The sequence below is a fragment of the Erpetoichthys calabaricus genome, chromosome 7 (genome assembly GCF_900747795.2).
Source record: "Erpetoichthys calabaricus chromosome 7, fErpCal1.3, whole genome shotgun sequence".
Lineage (NCBI taxonomy): Eukaryota > Metazoa > Chordata > Cladistia > Polypteriformes > Polypteridae > Erpetoichthys > Erpetoichthys calabaricus.
In genome coordinates, this window is record NC_041400.2 from 54,686,189 (window position 1) to 54,706,179 (window position 19,991).

General features: G+C 36.8%; 1 protein-coding gene across 1 annotated transcript in view; it reads right to left on the reverse strand.

Annotated features, from left to right (window-relative positions):
* adgrv1 (adhesion G protein-coupled receptor V1) overlaps positions 1-19,991 on the reverse strand; it is a 697,787-nt gene that overhangs the window by 553,023 nt on the left and 124,773 nt on the right. The window contains exons 11-14 of the mRNA XM_051930189.1: positions 18,146-18,369; positions 12,364-12,490; positions 5,185-5,370; positions 2,425-2,605 (exon numbers count right to left, since the gene is read on the reverse strand). Coding sequence (XP_051786149.1) covers positions 2,425-2,605; positions 5,185-5,370; positions 12,364-12,490; positions 18,146-18,369 — 718 coding nt within the window. The remainder of the gene's footprint in view (positions 1-2,424; positions 2,606-5,184; positions 5,371-12,363; positions 12,491-18,145; positions 18,370-19,991) is intronic.

Here is a 19,991-nt window from a genome sequence, read left to right on the forward strand (position 1 = left end):
CTCAACCTTCTTGACTACTGATGACTTCAAAACCTTTTTTCAGACTGTCATCAGCAATCAATTCATATCACCCCCATCAGTCAGCCTGCTCCCTACTGAACACCCCACAACAATTTCTTTCTCTCCTCACTCCACAACTGATGTTTGCAAACTAGTCTAGTCGCTCCACCATCTGTCCACTTCACCCCATCCCCTTATATCTCCACCAGGTTATCTCTCCATCACTCAATTCTGTAATTACACATTTCATCAACACCTCAGTCAGCACAGGAACTTTTCCCACATTGTTAAAACTGGCCTTACTAAGTCCTCTTTTCAAGAAGTCCACTCTTGACCCATCTCAAGTAGGTAACGACAGACCTGTGTTGCTCATTTTCTTTCTGTCCAAAGCTCTGGTACATGTTGTCTCTAACCAAGTCTACTCCTTTCTTCTAGAGAATAGACCTCTTGATCCTAATAAGTCAGGATTCAAGAAGGCTCGCTCTACAGATACAGATCTGCTCACCATTGTCAATATGTTACAGCTTGCTGGAGCTACCAACATGTCACCTGTGCTCATCCTGCTAGATCTCTCCTCTGCCTCTGACACAGTCAACCACCATCTCCTCCTTGTCACAATCTTTGACCTTGGCATCACTGAGACGACAGCTCCCCAGGTGGTTTGAGTCCTACGTGTGTCCTGGCATGGAGATATTTCAAGGCTGAACCAGGACAGCACAGGAGTGCCCCAAGGATCGGTAATGGGTGCTTTCCTCTTCTCCCTATATACCCGTTCACTTGGCCCTATCATCCAGTCAGTGCTATGCAAATGAAACACATCTATTCCTGTAATTCCCCAAGAGGTCCACATGATATCAACTAAAATCTCTGTATGTTTCACTGATATTGGAATCTGGATGAAGGAAAACCATCTCTATATCAACCTGGCAAAGAAAGAACCAACTTGTCCATCTTTTCAGCACCCCATCTGTGTTCAGCTTGGTTCATTATCATTAACACCTGCCAAGTCAGTATGCAACCATGGAGTGGTGATTGGTGACCAGCGGTTCTTAAAGGACCATGTAGTTGCAGTCTCTCAGTCTTGCATTTTCACTCTGTACAATATCTGCAAGATCAGACCATATCTGTCAGAATATGCAGCACAACTCCTGGTCTAGGCTTTGGTCATGTCATGGCTGGACTACAGCAACTTTCTGATAACTCAGATTGACATTCCTCTCTTCATATCACTACACTGGCTTCCAGTTATTAAATTCAAACTCATGATGTTTGCCTACATTGTAGTCAGTGGATCCTTTGCATATGGAAACACTTGTGAGGTCCTATGCTCCTTCTTGACTACTCAGATCTGCTGATGAACGGCATCAGATGATGCCACCTCTGTTTAGTATCAAATTTCAGTGCAGGCCCTTTACATATGTAGCTCCTATCTAGTGGAACAAGCTACTCACAACCATTCGAAACTCTGACTCCCGCAATGTGTTCAAGAAGCGTTTGAATACTGTCTTGTTTGGTAAATTTCTGTCTAAGTGATAGACATTATGTTTTGTAAACCTGGGAATAGTTTATATTTTGTTTTGAACTCTTCATTTATTGAAATCAACTTTACATCCTTGTCTTGCAACATTTATTCCCAAACAGTCCCCAGACAGATGTTATTCGATTATGTTGACCTCTTTTGTAAGTCGCTTTGGAAAAAAGTGTCTGCTAAACAAATAAATGTAAATGAGGGTATAGAGCAAGAGTTCCCAAACTTTTTTCAGCCTCAGACCCCTTTACCAAAAACTTTTAAAACCGTCAACCCCCTAATTACATGCAATGGTTTTTCATATCCGCACTTGCTTTGATATGTTCGATAAGACAATGAACAGACATGTTTGTGCTACATGTATTTTCATGCATTCTTACGTGTGACTCTTTTAATGACACATTTTACCTTTTCGTTCGCATATTTGGTATGTAATGTGTTTTTTTAAAATGATTTTACTTCTTAATTAGGTACCTATTGGAATCATAGATATTTTGAAGTAACAAAAAAATAGCAGTAGTAAGGGGGTCTATTTTTGCTGTCGTTGACCCCCAAATTTTTTCATTGAAACTATCGACTCCTAGAAAGTTCAAATCGACCCCAGGTGGTCAATATCAACCACTTTGGGAACTCTTGGTATAGAGCATATTGATTATGACTCAAAAGGCACACATAAACAGTTGATTTTAAGTTGCTTTTCTGTGATGTCTTTTTTTTTTTTTTTTTTACAAAAAAGTAAAGTTCAGTTACTTTAGCTTAGTCTTATTTTCTAGGCTTATGGCTAGAGAAAATGGTATAAAAAAGATAGTACTTTACTAATATTCTCATTAAAAGTAAATAAAAACACATTTTCCTGCAGCACATGGTTTGTTTACAGTTTTTATTCCGCTACGTACCTGAATAAATGTCATTTCCTTTGCTTTCATTTACAGTTACTGTCAGCCCTGTTGTAAAGAACTGGATAACACCATGAGGATCATCATTTTTTCGAATGGTGATATTAACTTGTGTGGCAGTCCCAAGTTTGCTTGGAGGTATACTGTGACTACTGAGCACAACTGAATATTGTTCATCAAGCTAAAAGCAATAGAAAATATATTTAATAATATTTTTTTAAGGTTAATGCTTTAAACAAGAAAAAGCTATTGTTTATTTCTTTTATTCACATCAGTGTCTTCTTAACTAAAGTACATTATTTTCTTCCATCTTGGTCTTATCTTCTTAGATAGCAGTTTTTCCTCTATACACTAATGAAGTATTTTGGTACACCAGCCAACAGCAATAATAATAAATAAATCAATGAAGATAATGAATATATATAAGTATTCAGATACTATAAAAGGCGCTATATAGGCACCTGACCTGACACAGACTCACACCAGAGGCACTTTTATTTTTCTTCACCCGTGGGGCACGTCTTCCCCGTAATCTCCACAGGCACAACACAGTCCCCAGTACAAATAAAGCACCAAAAACACACTCTTCTTTGGCACCACCACTCCTCCACCCGACTCTGGCCATTGAGTGGTGGTTGTGGGGCCCTTTTATAGTCCACCCAGAAGTGCTCCAGGTGGTTGATTGCCGAGTTCCTGCTGCACTTCCGGGTGTGGCTAATACATTGCCCATATGGGCTTAGGAGTCCCAGCTGCAGAACTCCCTGGAGTCACCACTCCAACCCAGGGGGTATTGCACCATCCAGGGCTGCTCCCCCTGAATATATAGTGAAGGGACGTCCCAGCCAGGCATGGACCCCAGCCGTCTGCCACAACACACTTTATTGTGTTGGAGACTTAATTTTAAATGGATACATTTGGTGTTTTTGCCCATCAATCTACACTCCATAACCCATAATTACAAAGCAAATTGCGGATAGGCACATGCTGATTGCTTTAATTATCCATGAGATGTGTCTAGAATGTGACTGGAGTACACCTGTGGCAAACTGAATTGATTGGACATCATTTGGAGAGGCAAACACCTGTGTATATAAGTTTCCACAATTCACACTGCATGTCAGGACAAAGATGAAGTCATGAACTTCAAGGAATCTTCTGTAGACCACCATGATAAATTTGTGGTGAAACATAGATCATGGTAAGATTATAAAACCATTTCTAAAGCTCTGAGTGTTCCCAGGAGCACAATGGCCTGAATAAATGTAAAATGGAATAAGTTTAGAACCACCAAGGCTAATCCTTCAGTTGGTCACCTGACCAAACTGAGTACCGGGGCAAGAAAGGCTTTGGTTGGGGAGGCAACCCAGAACCCATTGGTAACTCTAACAGAGATTCAGAAGTCCTAGGCTGAAATGGAACAATGTGTTTATTAATTAGGTGTTTATGGTAGAGAGACTAGACAGAAGCCACTCTTAAGTAAAAGGCATACTGTATGTCAGCCTGCATGGAATTTGCCAAACGGAATTAAACGACTCTGAGAGCATGAGGAAAATGATTCTCTGGTCTGATCAGACAAAAAATGAAATCTCTGGGAGGATCTCCAAGCATTATGTCTGTTTATCATCTGCCTAATACCATCCCTATGGTGAAGCATATTGGTAGCAGCATCTTGCTATGAAGAACAGGTTAAAAGTGAGAGAAGGATAAATGGAGACAAATACTGAGAGGTCCATGAAGAAAATCTGCTCCAGAGTAGCCATGACCTCAGACCTAGGCAAAGGTTCACCTTTCCACATGACAGTGACCCAAAGCATACAGTCTCTTATGGTCCTTGAGAGGTCCAACCAAAGCACTTAAATCCTATAAAACATCCATGGAGCGACTTGAAGATGGCAGTTTACAGACACTTACCTTCCAATCTGACAGGGCTTAAGAAGAATCTTTCAGGAACAATGGGACTGCCCAAATTACCCAAGAAGACTCAAAGCTGTAATTGCTGCTAAAGGGGCAGAATTAAGGGTCTGATTGCTCATATGAATGAGAGATTCCACTTTTTGACTTTTAATAAATTTTCCCACCTTTCTGAAAACATGTTTTCATTTTGTCATTATGGACCGTGCGTCTGCCTTGGGGTTTGCAAACCAGGAGCTGTTTCATTGTGTGGTGGGTGTGGCAATGTGCTGTACCAGTGCATGCTCCCCAGCCTGACCTGATTATGGGTTATTGAGGGTAGATTAGTAGGATACAATAAAGTGAGCAGAAAGCATAGGGGTCTGAATACATTCTAAATCTACTGTAAAAATATACAGTAAAAATATATATATTTGTATTTGGTTTCGGTAATGTCTTAAATAAGCTCTTGATTTATACACCTTAAATAAAGATTATAATAGTGAAGATAGTAGCAGTCCAATGCTCATCCACTTCTTGTCATTGGTTATTCAACAATGTCATTTTAGCTAACAGTATTTGTGCTTAACAAGTTGTTTTTTATTGGTTATTTATTATAATTTATGATATCAGAAGTTACATGTACACTATATATAGTATATTATATGACAAATGAGCTCTATTTTAACAAATTTGTCATCATTTTTATCATAGTCAAAAACTTTAATAATTGTCTAAAAGGGAGACACATCTAACATATTGGTTCAAGAGGCATGGAACCCCAAGATTATCTGAACAATTATTCAACCTAAAGTTTTATAGTGATAACACTTCATAAAGCATTAATTTTTAAGATGCAAAAAAACCAACCTCTGGAATGTTATCAGACCTAGCCAGTAGTGCCATATCCCTCTCTTTTTCACCAGGCTTAAATTCCAATACTCCTTGACCTCCAAAGAACTCATTGTCATTGGATGGGAAGACTTCGTACCGGAGAAGTTGCTTCAGCAGATTTCCTTGTGAGCGAACTACTGTAAGTTGAACAGACTCCCCTTCCTTAAAAAGAAATTATATGGTACATAGACTAAGAACTTAAAAGTTTTGAAGTTTTGGCAAGTTTGTCAAGAATTTTTATTTACAACTATTTCTTAAGATAGTAGGTACTGTACATGTTTAACAAAACTGTGGAAAAAGATCAACTAAGCTGGAAATTACTGCATTCCACTGCTAGAAGAAGCAAAACTGATTTCCATTAGGTCTTTATTTTCTAGAACGATCTTCTTCTGAGTATACAGTCACAGCATTATGAGTGAGTAGGCACGTTTCATACTTAATACACTTCCTGGAAAAATGTATTTAGTCATTTTTGTCACAAAAAACACATGAACACATTTTCCAATAAAATACATTAAACTGACTGGTCTTCTCTCATTTTTATGTTACTACGTAGACTCCCATAATTGGTACTTCCTTCAGTTTTTTTGCTGCTGGGAATTTTATAGCTGTTTAGATCATTTGTACCTGTACCTTACCCTATGATTAAGGAGAAAATACATCAGATTGTATCTCATACATTTATTAGCCAGCTTTAAACTGCGATATGAGTGTAAGCAGTTATTTGCCTGAGACCCTATGATCAACTTACATTATGTCCAAGTCTGGTTCCTGCTATACATTCAAAAATCCTGCAGTAGGCTTCAGCCTACCTTCACCCTAAATTGGATAAGTAGGTACGGGAATTAGAGAAAGATGAAAATGTTAGCACTTTGTCTTGAAAAATCTGTCATCTCCATGTCCCTTTGCCTGCCTGTAAATGTAAAATGTATACAATGCAATTTTAAATATTCTTTTTACTTTGAATATAGGAAAGGATTTTGTTTCCGAGAAATTTAAGAATTCTTTTACTTACGGCCTATTAATAAAACAAACTTACTTAACACACTAATTTATTATTGGTCAAAAATAGCATTATTTAGTATTTTATAGCATTATTTAATATTTATTACTGATAGTGTGCCTATCAGTAAAAATAGGCATATTAACACCTACTACTATGCCATCTTGTTGGTCAAACACTATGTATTTACAGTACAGTACAGTACAAGCGTTTCTGTCTGCCACTGCTTGCCGGTGTTCCCTTTGTGTACCTTTTCCTAGTTGTTTCTTGCTCGCTTTTTGCCTTTTGCATCAGATTTTCCTTCGCCTTTGCATTGGATTAAAAACTGATAACACGCATTTTTGTCCCTTGCCTCCTTCGGCCTCAACACGAGCCCTCGTAGAACTGTTCTTTGCTGGTTGCAGCCTGTGTGGGTAAGTGTAAACTTTCTCACTGTTTCTCTGCTCAAGTAACTAGCTTTGATGAATAGTTGGTTGAAACTGCCCCTTGTCAATTGCTGAGTACTTGTGGAAATCCCAGTGGTGACAGTCTACTGGCTAACATGTTATTTTAATTGGGCTGAGTAGGTACACAAGGGGTACGTTGCTTTGCTTCCAACCTGGAATTTGCTTGGGTGACTTCTGGAAATTTACAATGATAAACCTCAATTGGTTGTCATGGATTATTATGTCTACTTTGCTATCTAATGCAGTCACATCCTCAAAGCTAAAATATTTACCAGATGAATTGTATCGACTTCGAACAAACTATGAAATTCCTGCTGATCTCTTGCTGCACCGTGGCATTCTCTGACGACCATAGTACGTTCACCGAGGCCCTCGTCATCGTTTTTGCCTCAGCAGGAGTAGCAGCGGGTCTGTTCCTTCAATTTCATCTGAAGGACGCACATGTCCACGTACTTCTGAGCGACGTGCTAATCACAACATGTTGATTCCTTTGGAAAAATCACCGGAATATACGTCCATAGACGCTTTTAAATTTGGATTATTTAATACCCGATCTATCTCTAACAAAGCTCTGCTGATTGGTGATGTTATCATTGATACTAAGATGGACTGTTTATGTCTTACGGAGACCTGGCAGCAAGCCGGTGATTATTTCCATCTAAATCAAGCACACCCTCCAGAGTTTGTCTGCATCTCCAAATCCCGTTCTTCGGGGAGGGGAGGCGGTCTTGCAATAATATACCGTAAACACTTAAAACTGTCACTGATACCTCTTCCAGCATATCCATCCTTTGAACTGTTAGCTGGCAAACTCTGTGGACCTTCTCCTATTATAATTGCTGTTTTATATAGACCTCCTAAACTATCAAGTGTTTTTATTGCTGAACTTTTTACTGTTTTAACAACTTTGTGTGCAATGTCTGGTAATGTCATCCTCATGGGTGAGTTTAACATACACGTTGACGTGCCAACTGATGCACTGACAAATGATTTTAATGAAATCCTTGACTGTTTTAATTTAATTCAATATGTTAAGTTTCCAACTCATGACAAGGATCATATTTTAGACTTAATTTGTTGCTCTGGTATCACAAATCTTATTCCTACTGAATTACCTATCTCAGATCACAGAATGATCACAATTGCTGTTAGCTTACCTCTCAGTAAATCAAAGGTTCCACGTGTAATGTCATTTCATAATGTCAAGCATGTAAACCCAGAGACCCTTATAGAATTATTGCAATCCCAGTCTGTTTCTCCTTCCGCTACCACACCATCAGAATTAGTAGACCTTTACAATGCTACTCTGTCTTCTGCCTTTGATACACTAGCTCCCTTAAAAACATGGACTGTCTCATTTATCCACACTGCTCCCTGGTTTACACCTGAACTCCGTCAGCTCAAAGCCATGGACCGACAGTTGGAGCGCCTAGCTAAAAAGACGGGTCTTGTTGTACACAAGGAAATGTACTCAGATCACATGTTGAAATACAAAAATGCTCTCTCTGCTGCCAAAACTGTATATTATTCTAACATTATCAATACTGGAGGGAATAATACTAGAGCTCTTTTTTCTACAATGAAAAGGCTAATTACACCACCAGAAAGAGCCGCTCACCATAAAATCTCTGTTAAATACTGCTGTACTTTTTTGGATTTCTTCAACTCAAAAATTGAAAAAATCCACCAGCAACTTGCCTCCTCTATTTCTGCAGAAAATGACATCCTCTCCACTATCACCCATGTTCCCCTACAAACCACCCTATTCTCAGATTTCAGTTTACCAGCTGAAAATAATATCTCAGAGCTTGTAACAAAATCTAATTCTTCCACATGTCAATTAGATCCAATACCTACAAGCTTTGTTAAGTCTTGTCTGTCACATATTTCCCCCATGATATCTACTATAGTTAACTCTTTTCTTACTACAGGCACGGTCCCCCTCTCACTAAAAACAGCCGCAATTACTCCAATTCTGAAAAAACCTGGTTTAGACCCAAATATCCTTAACAATTATCGGCCTATTTCAAATGTTCCATTTATATCCAAAATTCTTGAAAAGATAGTTGCCTCCCAACTCCAGTCCCACCTTTCAAAAAATAACCTTTTTGAACAGTTTCAATCTGGGTTTCGCCCTAAACACAGCACAGAAACTGCCCTGGTCAAAATCACAAATGATCTTCTCCGGGCAGCTGACATGAGACTTTTACTAATTCTTGTGCTTCTTGACCTCAGCTCTGCATTTGACACCATATCTCACCAGATACGTTTGAAACGCCTAGCTAGTTTTGGTGTCTGTGGCCTTGTCCTTCAGTGGTTTTCTTCCTACATTACTGATAGGAAGCAATTTGTTCAAATTAAGGGCTTTAAATCTGAGAACGCAGTCGTTACTCAAGGAGTTCCGCAGGGTTCTGTTTTGGGGCCGCTTCTTTTTCTTATTTATATCTTCCCAATAGGTAATATCTTCCGGCACCATGGTATTAGGTTTCATTGCTATGCCGATGACACACAGCTATATCTATCCACTAAATCCACTTCTGTTTTCCCTCCAGATGCCCTTATGGCATGTCTCCAAGACATAAAGACATGGATGACTCACAATTTTCTCCAACTAAACAGCAATAAAATTGAGGTGCTCTTCATTGGTTCTAAATCTACACTTGCTAAGGTTAACCATTCTTCTATTTTAATCAACAGTATTAACACAAACATTTCTTCCCAAGTTAAGAGCCTGGGCATTATTCTTGACAGTACTCTTTCTTTTTCTTCCCATATAAGTACCATTTCTCGGACTGCCTTCTTCCATCTCCAAAACATTTCTAGACTTCGCTCTGTTCTCACCCAGCATAATACTGAAGTACTGGTCAATGCCCTAGTCACCTCACGTATAGATTACTGCAACGCTATTCTATCTGGCATTCCACAAAAATTTATTCATCGCTTACAGCTTATTCAAAATTCTGCTGCCAGGATAATAACCTGTTCTAAATCCACTGAACATATTACACCTATTCTCTCTCAACTTCACTGGCTCCCTGTTAACTACAGAATACAATATAAAATACTGCTCTTAACATTTAAAGCTCTCCACAACCTTGCTGCTCCCTACCTCACTGATCTCCTCCAGATTTATACTCCCTCTCGTTTACTCAGATCTTCATCTGCAGCTCTACTTTCTGTACCACACATCAAACTCAGTTCTATGGGAGCTCGAGCGTCTCTCATAGTGCTCCTCAACTCTGGAATTCTTTTCCTCTCATATTCGTCAACTTGATTCAATAGCACAGTTTAAAACTACTCTCAAAACTTATCTTTCCAAGCTGGCATATCAATTGTGAATTCTACACTCTTACTGCCTGTCATATTTGTTTGTTTAGTAATTATTGCTTTGTGATGTATCATTTTCTTGTTTTTATTTTATTAATTATTGTTTAATTTTATTGTAAGGTGACCTTGAGTGATAAGAAAGGCGCCTATTAAATAAAATGTATTATTATTATTATTATTATTACCTGTTACAAACACCACACATGCAGTTTCCTGTTGGCATGCAATGTTTGAAAAATTTTGTACTGTAAAAATATAATAAATATTATTATTGTTATTACTATTATTTATTACAGGCATATAATATAAACATTCTTTCTTGATGATATTAAGCGAAAAAAGTTATAAGGGAGCTATATCACAGCCGAGTCTCTCACTAAATTCCACACTCACTTTGTCGCCTCACAGTCTCCAAGGAAGAGACTTGACTAGAGATGAGTGAAACAGGGATGTTTGGATACGCAGATGGTTTTGCAAAACTGACACTAAAATTCTTATTACTGGCAATTTATTAATTGTGACACATAAGATTCAGTAAAAATAACTTTTTGGGATTGTTTTAAGGTTTTTTTGGGTAAATAAAAATGTTTGTCTTTTCTAAACAGTTCATATAATATTTTTGTTAAACCCCTTGAATTGAAGCTGAAAGTCTACCCTTCAATCTCATAATGATTGCTTTATTTCAAATCAATTGTGGTCATGTACAGAACAAAAATTATGAAAATTGTCACTGCCCAAATACTTTGTGGACCGGACTGTATATAATACAGGCAATTGCTTGCTCATCTCTCAAATCAATTCTCTTTATGCAACTTGTTCACATTACTGCATATATTACTGATATAGTGTGTTTTAAAAAATATGGCATGGTGTATATTTTCCTAACAAAAACCAAGCAAAGTGCATCATAACACACTTTACTGTGTTTTCTATACAGGCAACTTCACTAAATTCACAGGAGGCTAATGATTTTCCCTTCCGCTATTACCCTTTTCTTTATTCCTGCAAATGAGAGCTTGCGCGCTTCAGACATATCATGGCACTTGTGAGGGACACCCGGGAGTTAGGTCATACCAGGACGCTTTCAGTCAGGAAGGACAATGTGGAGACAGCATTCAGAGGGCATTATTTCTCCCAGAACACTTGATGGCAGTCACGATTCCCACTGTCCATCGTGGGACTTGGAGTTTGTCGGCTCAGCCCTGTTGGGTTCTGTGGGTGCCACCAGGGGGTACAGCAGGGACTGGGGGGGGGGGGGGGGGCCCTACTATATGGGGCACCAGCCTCACACAGAAGTGATGCTGGGCCAAGGTTTGGGGACAACAGAAGTACTTCCGGAGGGAGGTAATATTATAAAAGGAGCTCCCAGCCATAGCTTAGGGAGCCAGAGTCAGAAGGAGGAAGGACAAAGCTTGCATGGAGGAATGGAAAAGACACTGACCTGGAGAGAGATAGAGACAGAGAAGACAAAGTCTTGTTGTGTGCTTGCTATTTGCTGGCTGTATTGTGCTTGGTGCATGGGTAATGACCATAAAAAACTTTTCTTTGTGCTTTCACACTTGTGTCCAAGCTTTTGTACTGGGTGTTTGGGGAGTTGGAGTGTCCCCTGATGGCCACACACTTTAGGTTTCATTTGTCTTTTTTCAATGCACCTTTAGGATTGTAATCACCGAGATTGCCATCGTAATTGGAAAATGAGCATCCTTTTACCAGTATAAAACACAGCACATATCTTAATGGTACAACAAATTGTCTATATGTGATAGGACAGACAAATTTTATAAAACACAAAATAATAGGCAGACATATGGGAAATTCATGAATGAAAATACTTCCAAACAGGAAATTAAACCTTCCTTAGTCTGTCAAAGGTACAGATTTTGCGACCAGTTAAATGCAATTCAATTTTGTGTGAATTGTTTTGCTCACAACTAGTCTAGACACCCAGCATGTGTCAAAAGACACAATACTTGTTGGATTGACCACTAATTGTATTCTTTATTGTTTTAAGCACAGAAAAAATACTTTCTCACACCTAACCTTGTAAAACACCTCTCTAATTCACTAAAGCTTCCTTCTTATTCCAATGACAGTGCAGTGCGTATCAGCAGTGAGTGTATCACCATTTTCATTAAATGCATTAAAAAATGTTGCTAGTTTAACAAAATCCTGATATATCAAAAGCATGTCCTTTAAAGTGCCTTGCATGTGGAAAATCAGACTCATCTTTTTTTTCTGCTGTCACACTGCTGCACACTTTAGTAATATTTTATTTTTGTATAAGTGCACTTTGCCAGCTCAAAATGAAAAAAATAGCATATAAGTAACATTAATAACATATTTTATAACACTGTTATAACAAAAAACAGATTTACTTACATTAATAAACCAAGGACCCAAAGAGCGAGGTGAAAATGCAAAAACACCACCTGGATCATCATTTTCAAAGATAATCAGCTGCAGTCTGGTATAGTCCGTTTTAAAAATTAGACTTTCATCATTTGTTCTAGAGGGAAATGTAATAATAAAAAATTGCAAATAAATAAATATAACATTGTAATGCATTTAAAGTTTTCTTAACCCTTTTTATGAACATTATACAGCAAGACTCCTTGCTATGTAAGATTAAAAATTAAATTTTGGACTCAGTGTAAAAGTGTAGTATATACTACCAAATACCACTGAAAAACATAGTTTGTATTTCTTGTTTTTAGAAAAGGAGTAGTAATTTAAGTAATACTGTATAATTATACGAATACAGTGTAAATAAACTCTTCATTTAACAGTAGAGCGTTGCACTAAAAACAGTGCACTATTCATTACTCCCATAATTGTATAGATTGCTTTCTTGCGATATTTAGGGTTTTGAACTTTTTAACATTAAATTCATATAAATCTGAGAAATGTACTTTCAGTGCTGTTAAACCTTCTTATTGAATTTTATGCTGTAGGTTTAACCATTTTGCTTTCACTGAATAATCATGTTGAAAAATATGCCATTACTAAAACAAAACACTTCCTTTCCACATCTACTGAAACCCTATCATAATTTTCCCATGCTGTATCTTTTTTAAATCCAAGCCTGTACAATATGTACAAACTATTGTTGGGCCCAACCTAATTTTCTTGGTTTCTGTTTTTTCTGTCCACCCTGGCCATCGGACCTTACTCCTTTCTATGTTAACTAATGTTGTCTTATTTTAATTTCTTATTTTGTCTTTTATTTTTCTTCTCTTCATTATGTAAAGCACTTTGAGCTACTTTCTGTATGAAAATGTGCTATATAAATAAATGTTGTTGTTGTTGTTGAACGACATTAATAGTGTTGATCTCTGTTCAGTTCATGTTTCTGTGGTCTTTTTGTTACCAGGTTTGTAAATGACCTTCAGCCTGGTTAAAACTCCTCTCCTATCCTTTCATTGCATTGCATGTCTTGAAATTTTTAACTGTTATGCTTTTTTCTTATTCTGACTACTAGTCTTTATTTTTTTCAATAGCCTTACGTCCTTGTATGCCATTTTTGCCCTGTATTTCTCACTTAGAACATTCATAAGAAGCAGGGAGCTTATTTGTCAATGTTGCAATGAACCTAGCATTATGTGTCACATTAAGCGGTCATAACTTGTGAATGAAAAAGCAAATGTATGACACTTTTCTTAATTACAAAGCCCTTTATAAAGAAAATCTATGCAACCAAATATTAAGATCTGGTTAATTTAAATGTCACAAATATAAAAAGATTTATGATAATTTTTTATGAAGCAGTAATATATAAAACATTTAACAGTCTCAAAGTATAAGCAGTAACAATTCCTGGGGAATGCAGATAGGATAAGCAGAATACAATTTTTTTCATATTATTTTGCTTCATATATAAAATTGTTGCAGTCATGAAAATGGAAAAAACTGTCTCATAGTTGTCCAGTGTCTGAGTGGGTTTCTTTACCCATCACGAATGTCACGCATGTTAGATGAATTAAAAATTTGAAATTCGCTAACTGTGCCTGGCACCTTATCCAGAACTGATACAGTCATGGACTTTAGCCTTAGTGACCCTGAACTAGATTTAGTAGTTTTGGGAATGTTCTATATATATATATAGAAAATTAAAAGGGCAGGCTCAGTTATAAGATGCACTGTGGACACCTGGAGATAGTAGCAAAGAAGAAGCCATTATGAACAATACTACACATTGTCTCTCTCTCTTACACACAAACACTGAGTACTTTCAACCAACAAATTCTTTAGCAAATATGTGTCAGAAAATGCTACTGGGGCTCCTTCATACCATTAGCAATACACCTGCATAATGCCTCACTGGGACTATGACAAACCGAATTAGAAATTACAGGCATACATGCGTTGAGTCCATTGGTGTTAGAATATACTTCAATTCTCTGTAATTTTGACTTAAACTAGATTAATAATGTGAACAGATGGGTGGAACAGCTTAATATCATGTAATGCAGTCAAACATTTGATTAGGAATTGTGCAGTTCTACAGAAGAGGAATGATATTGTCAAACATTAATGAAGCTATAGATATTTTTTCACTATAACAGTAAAAGACATTTGGAATGGCAATTTCACTGGTACAAAGCAACTACACAGACTACTGCTACCAGACCTCACTCTTTAACGGTTTATTTTGAAATCTCAAGTTACCTTTGAAACAAATCTGAAGTATTAAAATGAGAAAAGTTGCATACATCTGCTAAACAATGCACCAAAAGGGCAAAATTGATTCAGAACAAATAAATCAAGCAAGACAAAAATGTGTTATAAATTAGAAATAAATAGTTAAGGAAAAGTTTATTCTATCTTCCCGAGTAGTCACTTCAAAAAGAAAAATCAGATTCACTGCACACAAAGGGAAGTTATGACATTACTTACTTGAAATACACTATAGACCAATTTGTCTGCACCCTGGAGACAAAGAGTGAGAGACTATTGAGGACAATGTATGCTTACGATTTATCCTGAGCACATTTTATTAATAAAAAAGGTGAGCCATAAACAAGATGGGGTTATTTTTGTTTTAACTGCTTACTTTCTCAATTGATCACTGTCTGTCAGACCTTAACCTCCTAATAAATGTAAACAAGATCCTGTTGGCAGGAGCAACCAGATGACTTAGTATGTCATAAAAGCCTAGTCAAAAAATGTATTAGGCCACTTAAGAACCTTCAAGTGACATTTGTTTAACCTTCCACTTCAAGATACAATATTACATTTTTTCAACAAAACTCAGGGGTCAGCATACATTTTAATTAATAGCATTGAAGTAAAATATACTACTAGTAGTAGTAGTATTGTCAAATTACCATTTTGTAAATACAACTGTAACACATAATGTTGTACATCCAAAAAAAACATTATATATGACTAATAAGTTTTAAAAAATATTCTATTTAGATATGTAGTCAGAAAGAAGGGCGAAAAATAATAGATGATTGATTAAGGTGAACTGGACTTTGCTTATAAACCAGAAGTAGGATACAATAATATAAAATTGCTAATTATCTGCATGAAAGTAAGCATCGATTGCCCTTTGTTGCTTTTATTTTAAAATGTCACTTATTAGGTAGGTCCACACCTTATATGTTCTTCCATTGTTGTGGAAGCAGAGTTAGTTTAGTTTTGTTGAGTTTTTCAAGGTAGCTTAGTAATATGAAGTTTAGCACTGCTACAATGTGAAAAAAAAACCTTGTTATCAGTGTTGGTACCATTAGAACTCCAGAGTTGACAAGTGCAATGGAGTACGTACAATATACTATCAGTTTGGATAGGCATATTTTAAGTGGACGAATCACATTGTACACAGATACTCAATCTGCAAGGAAAAAATACACCACCTTGCACTTCTGACAAGCATCACACAGAACTGACACTTTTACGACATGCTTGCATTAGACATATGCAGCGCACCATGATTCTTTTCCTTCGAACACTAACACCCTTTAGAGTGCGCATGAATGAAGGGCTCCTGTTTGTCCCTGAGCACTACCGCACTCCTCTCAAGTTAAACATAATAACCAAATTATTTAATGAACCACAACAAACAGCAAAACCATATTCTCAGAGCCTAATGAGTCTGAGGACTTTACTTTCCCATTTTTTTTATGAGGCATTAGAAATTTTGTCCAAAGCAAAAATATAAGCAACAGGAGCAAGACACTGCTAGCCTCATGCAGTACCCAACCTGAAAACTGATGGTATCATGGTATTAGCAAGTCCTCACAGGTGGCGCAGTGGTAGTGCTGCTGCTTTGCAGTAAGAAGAGTGTGGGTTCGCTTCCTGGTTCCTCCCTGTGTGGATAGCGCTTTGAGTACTGAGAAAAGCGCTATATAAATGTAATGAATTATATTATTATTAAGCACCCGGCATCATCCAGCCTGCAAAAATCTGTGTCCTATGATATTTTCTCACAAACTGAGTAATGAAAACTGAGTGAATTACAACACTGTAACATATTGATTTTTATGCATTCATGGGCTTGGAGTTAATTAGGTGTTCCCAGACCCAATCCAATGACGCCCATACTTTCGTATCTTTCATTACTGTCTGGTATAACCAGAATTGTGACTCAAAATCTCAGGCAAGTCACCGTCTGTGTGGAGTTTGTATGCTATCTACATGTTTGCCGAAATCTCTCTCAGGTACTTCAGTCACTGCCCATATATACCTACAGTTAACTGGAGACTCAAAACTAGTCCAGTGCAACTGTGGGTTCTGGGATAAGTTGATACTTTGTTAGGGTTTGTTCCTGTTTTGTGTTAGAAGAAGCTGGGATAGGATCAGGTTCCCTGTGCAACTATATTGAGAGAGGCAAAGTTCAGGACATGAATACATTCTTAGTGAGAGAAGTAGCAGTAAAAACCCACAGCCATTACAGCCTGTACACAAACGTTATTTAATAAGGTAACTTGTTCCTACTGTACCTTTTACCAAATGTTTAGTGGATCAGTTTTTTCAGGAAATGTAAATGATTTATAATAAATCATAAATAAACCCACACAGGTGCAAATGGTAACAAGTTATTTGAAGCAATGGCTGCAACCTTTACATTCATAAGAAAATTTTTCATTAAAAACAAAGGCACACTGAAATGGGAAAGTGTGAAAACTGACTCCTACACCAAAAAACCAGCAAATGCAGTAACCACCTTTCAGAACTTTAATAAAGAAGTAACACCCACACTAGTAGTAGATTAAGAGAGCAGAGGTAAATGCCTAATTAAATTACATATTCTATTATCAGCAAAAAAAATAAGTTTAATATCTGGGAAGGAACCTATTTCTATGCTTCAGGTACAGAGTCTGAGGAATTTCATAATTAAATGTATTAGATACCCTTCTAATCTTTATTACCCCACCATTTTATTGTTCCCATCTAAGGAACAATATCGCTATCTATACTCCTCTGCCTAGCACTTGCATGCAAGGGCTTTTCAGTTTACTAAATGGAGTACTTAAGTGCATGCCATGAAATGCAGAGGAAATATGTTGTATTTAGTGAGATCCAAGATGGACAAAGGCAGTTTGAGGACTGTAACAAGTTGTGAGGAAGACTTAGGGTGGACACCAAGAATCAACAGATGCTAACCTTGAAAGTAGCACCTCACTACATGTAGTATGTATTGTTTTAAGAATATTGTTAAAAGCAGAAAAGGTATAATGGAAGAGTCATCATAATATAAGGTTTGACAGCAAAAACACATATTTATGGTTTAAAAACGTGGTGTAGGTGCAGGAGCTTTATTCTGGGTGTGGAGATAAATAAATTAGAATAGAACAGTGCAAGATGTACCAAAAGAAAAAAAAATGCTGTGGTTTTCCAGAAAGAAAGACTATCCTCTATTGCAAAATTGCATATGACAGAGCTACCAAACTTTCTTCTAGTAAGATGAATTTATATGATTATTTTTTTAATATGTATGCTGAACTAACAGAGCTTTTTTGCTTTCTATACTCACTCAAACATAAATCTAACATTGTAAAGTACATTTAACCATGAATTAAATAGATCAACTGACATACTACAATTTCAGGTATGTCTAATAAGAAATGCAGTGTAAATACATTAAAAAATAGTTGAAAGTGCTCTCAAATGGCTTTGTACCTTAGCATTAACAGGGTGTTGATTTATTGAAATTGCTTACCTTTCTAAGAATATATCTAGGGTCTCATTAAGTTCTGGAATATCATCGGCTTTAATTGTAATGTTAATGAAGGATTCATTCTGACCAGAGAGAAATATAACTGAGCCACTGAAAGGAGAAAGGTCATCACTGGTCACATCTCTTTGATTGGGGCCAACTGCATTAATTCTCCAAAAAACTTCAGCCTTTCCATCAGTGCCATCTCGTTGCAATGGGAGTGACACCTACAATGAAAGAACAGGTGATAAGCTGCATAGAATGGTCCAATAGCATCCACTGTCAGCGTGACAAAACATTTCTCTTCAGAACATTTTTCTTACGGGAACTTTTTTTTATTTGTCACAGAATGATCAGGTAATGTTGTGATAAATATCTCATTTTGACATTTAGCAAATTTAGTGCATGAACAAGTAGCTATTGAGCAAATAAATACTTCTGTAATTTGTAAGGAACAACAGTTACCAAGAATTTATTTCTATTACATTCTAATTCTTTTCTAAGCTTTTTGCATTAGTATTGTAAAGAGACTGTCTATAATCTTTAATACTACATATCAAACAAAACATGTAAACTTACTATACTCTTCATCTCTAAGACTTTTTAATATATAAGGACCTTTCCTGTGGACACCTTAAGCATCTGGTTTCTGCATACCAAAGGGATGAAATGACATGTCACTAAACTTTCCAGTCCTGAGCATAAAACTTGGTAAAATCAGGATAAAACCTTAGGTGGCAACATAAGGATGGACTTTTAAACAATTCTGTGTGATTTGTTTTCACATTTTACAGATTATATTAAGCCAGTATATTTATCATGATAACGCATGTACAGTTATTTAGGAAAACCTTTACTAATCAGAAGAAAGGCTTTTCTTCTAACCTTCCAGAGACCAGATAAGACCTTGTAAGCCTATTCTACTCAGTCAGAATCAGTACAAACTAAGGAAAAGAGCCCTCTACATGCATATTCATTACAAGCTGTGAGCCTGCAGGGTCTCCTAGCCCAGGGCTATGATTGAAATACTGAGTTGGTATCAGGCTCAAGGACAGGACTAGTTAAAGGGCAAAAAGCCTTACTGAAAGTCTCTTTCACTTTCTGATCCATTATTTCCCGTTACCGTTCTTTAACAAGTAATCTGATAGTAAGGGGAAATGTAGGAGCTAAAGAAAAAAATGTTAAATGATATTTAGATTACAAGTTCATCGACTGAATTAATAAAGGGTGTTCAGTCTGAAGCATACTTCATTCCAAGTTTGAAATCACCAAACCCAAACATGAAAAGGTGAAAGTTAAAATGTATAGCCAGATGCTGAAAGTGACCTTGTGTCAGCAGTATCTGCAACTTAGTGGATATCTTTGTGCGTGGCCTCATGTGACTCTAACCTCTCTTAAGCCTATATATCACTCTTTCCAACATCTTACAAGGAAATTCAAGTAGCCAAAATATGTCTAGCTGAATTTGACATTGTGTTTTTTTAGAACATAGTGTTATATTGTTACGGTTAAAGTACATACTTTATCCATAACAATATGGCCATATTTTCTAAAACTCTGCCTATCAAATTATTTCAACTTCAATGGATTTCTCGAATACATTCTAACTCATCATGAAAGAGCTATGCATGGTTTATTCATATTGTATGTATTGAAGTTTACCACATTTTATCTTTGTATTTCTAAAGATATTGAAAATGTATTTTTAACTTTTCCAATAGCAACTACAGGCCAGTTTCAAGTTACAGTGGTGTTGATTTACGGAACTGCGCAGATAAGAACGAGCACATTAAATTCCTACATTTTATTTTCAAATGAATCTTATTTAATTTTCACCTAGTGACTTATG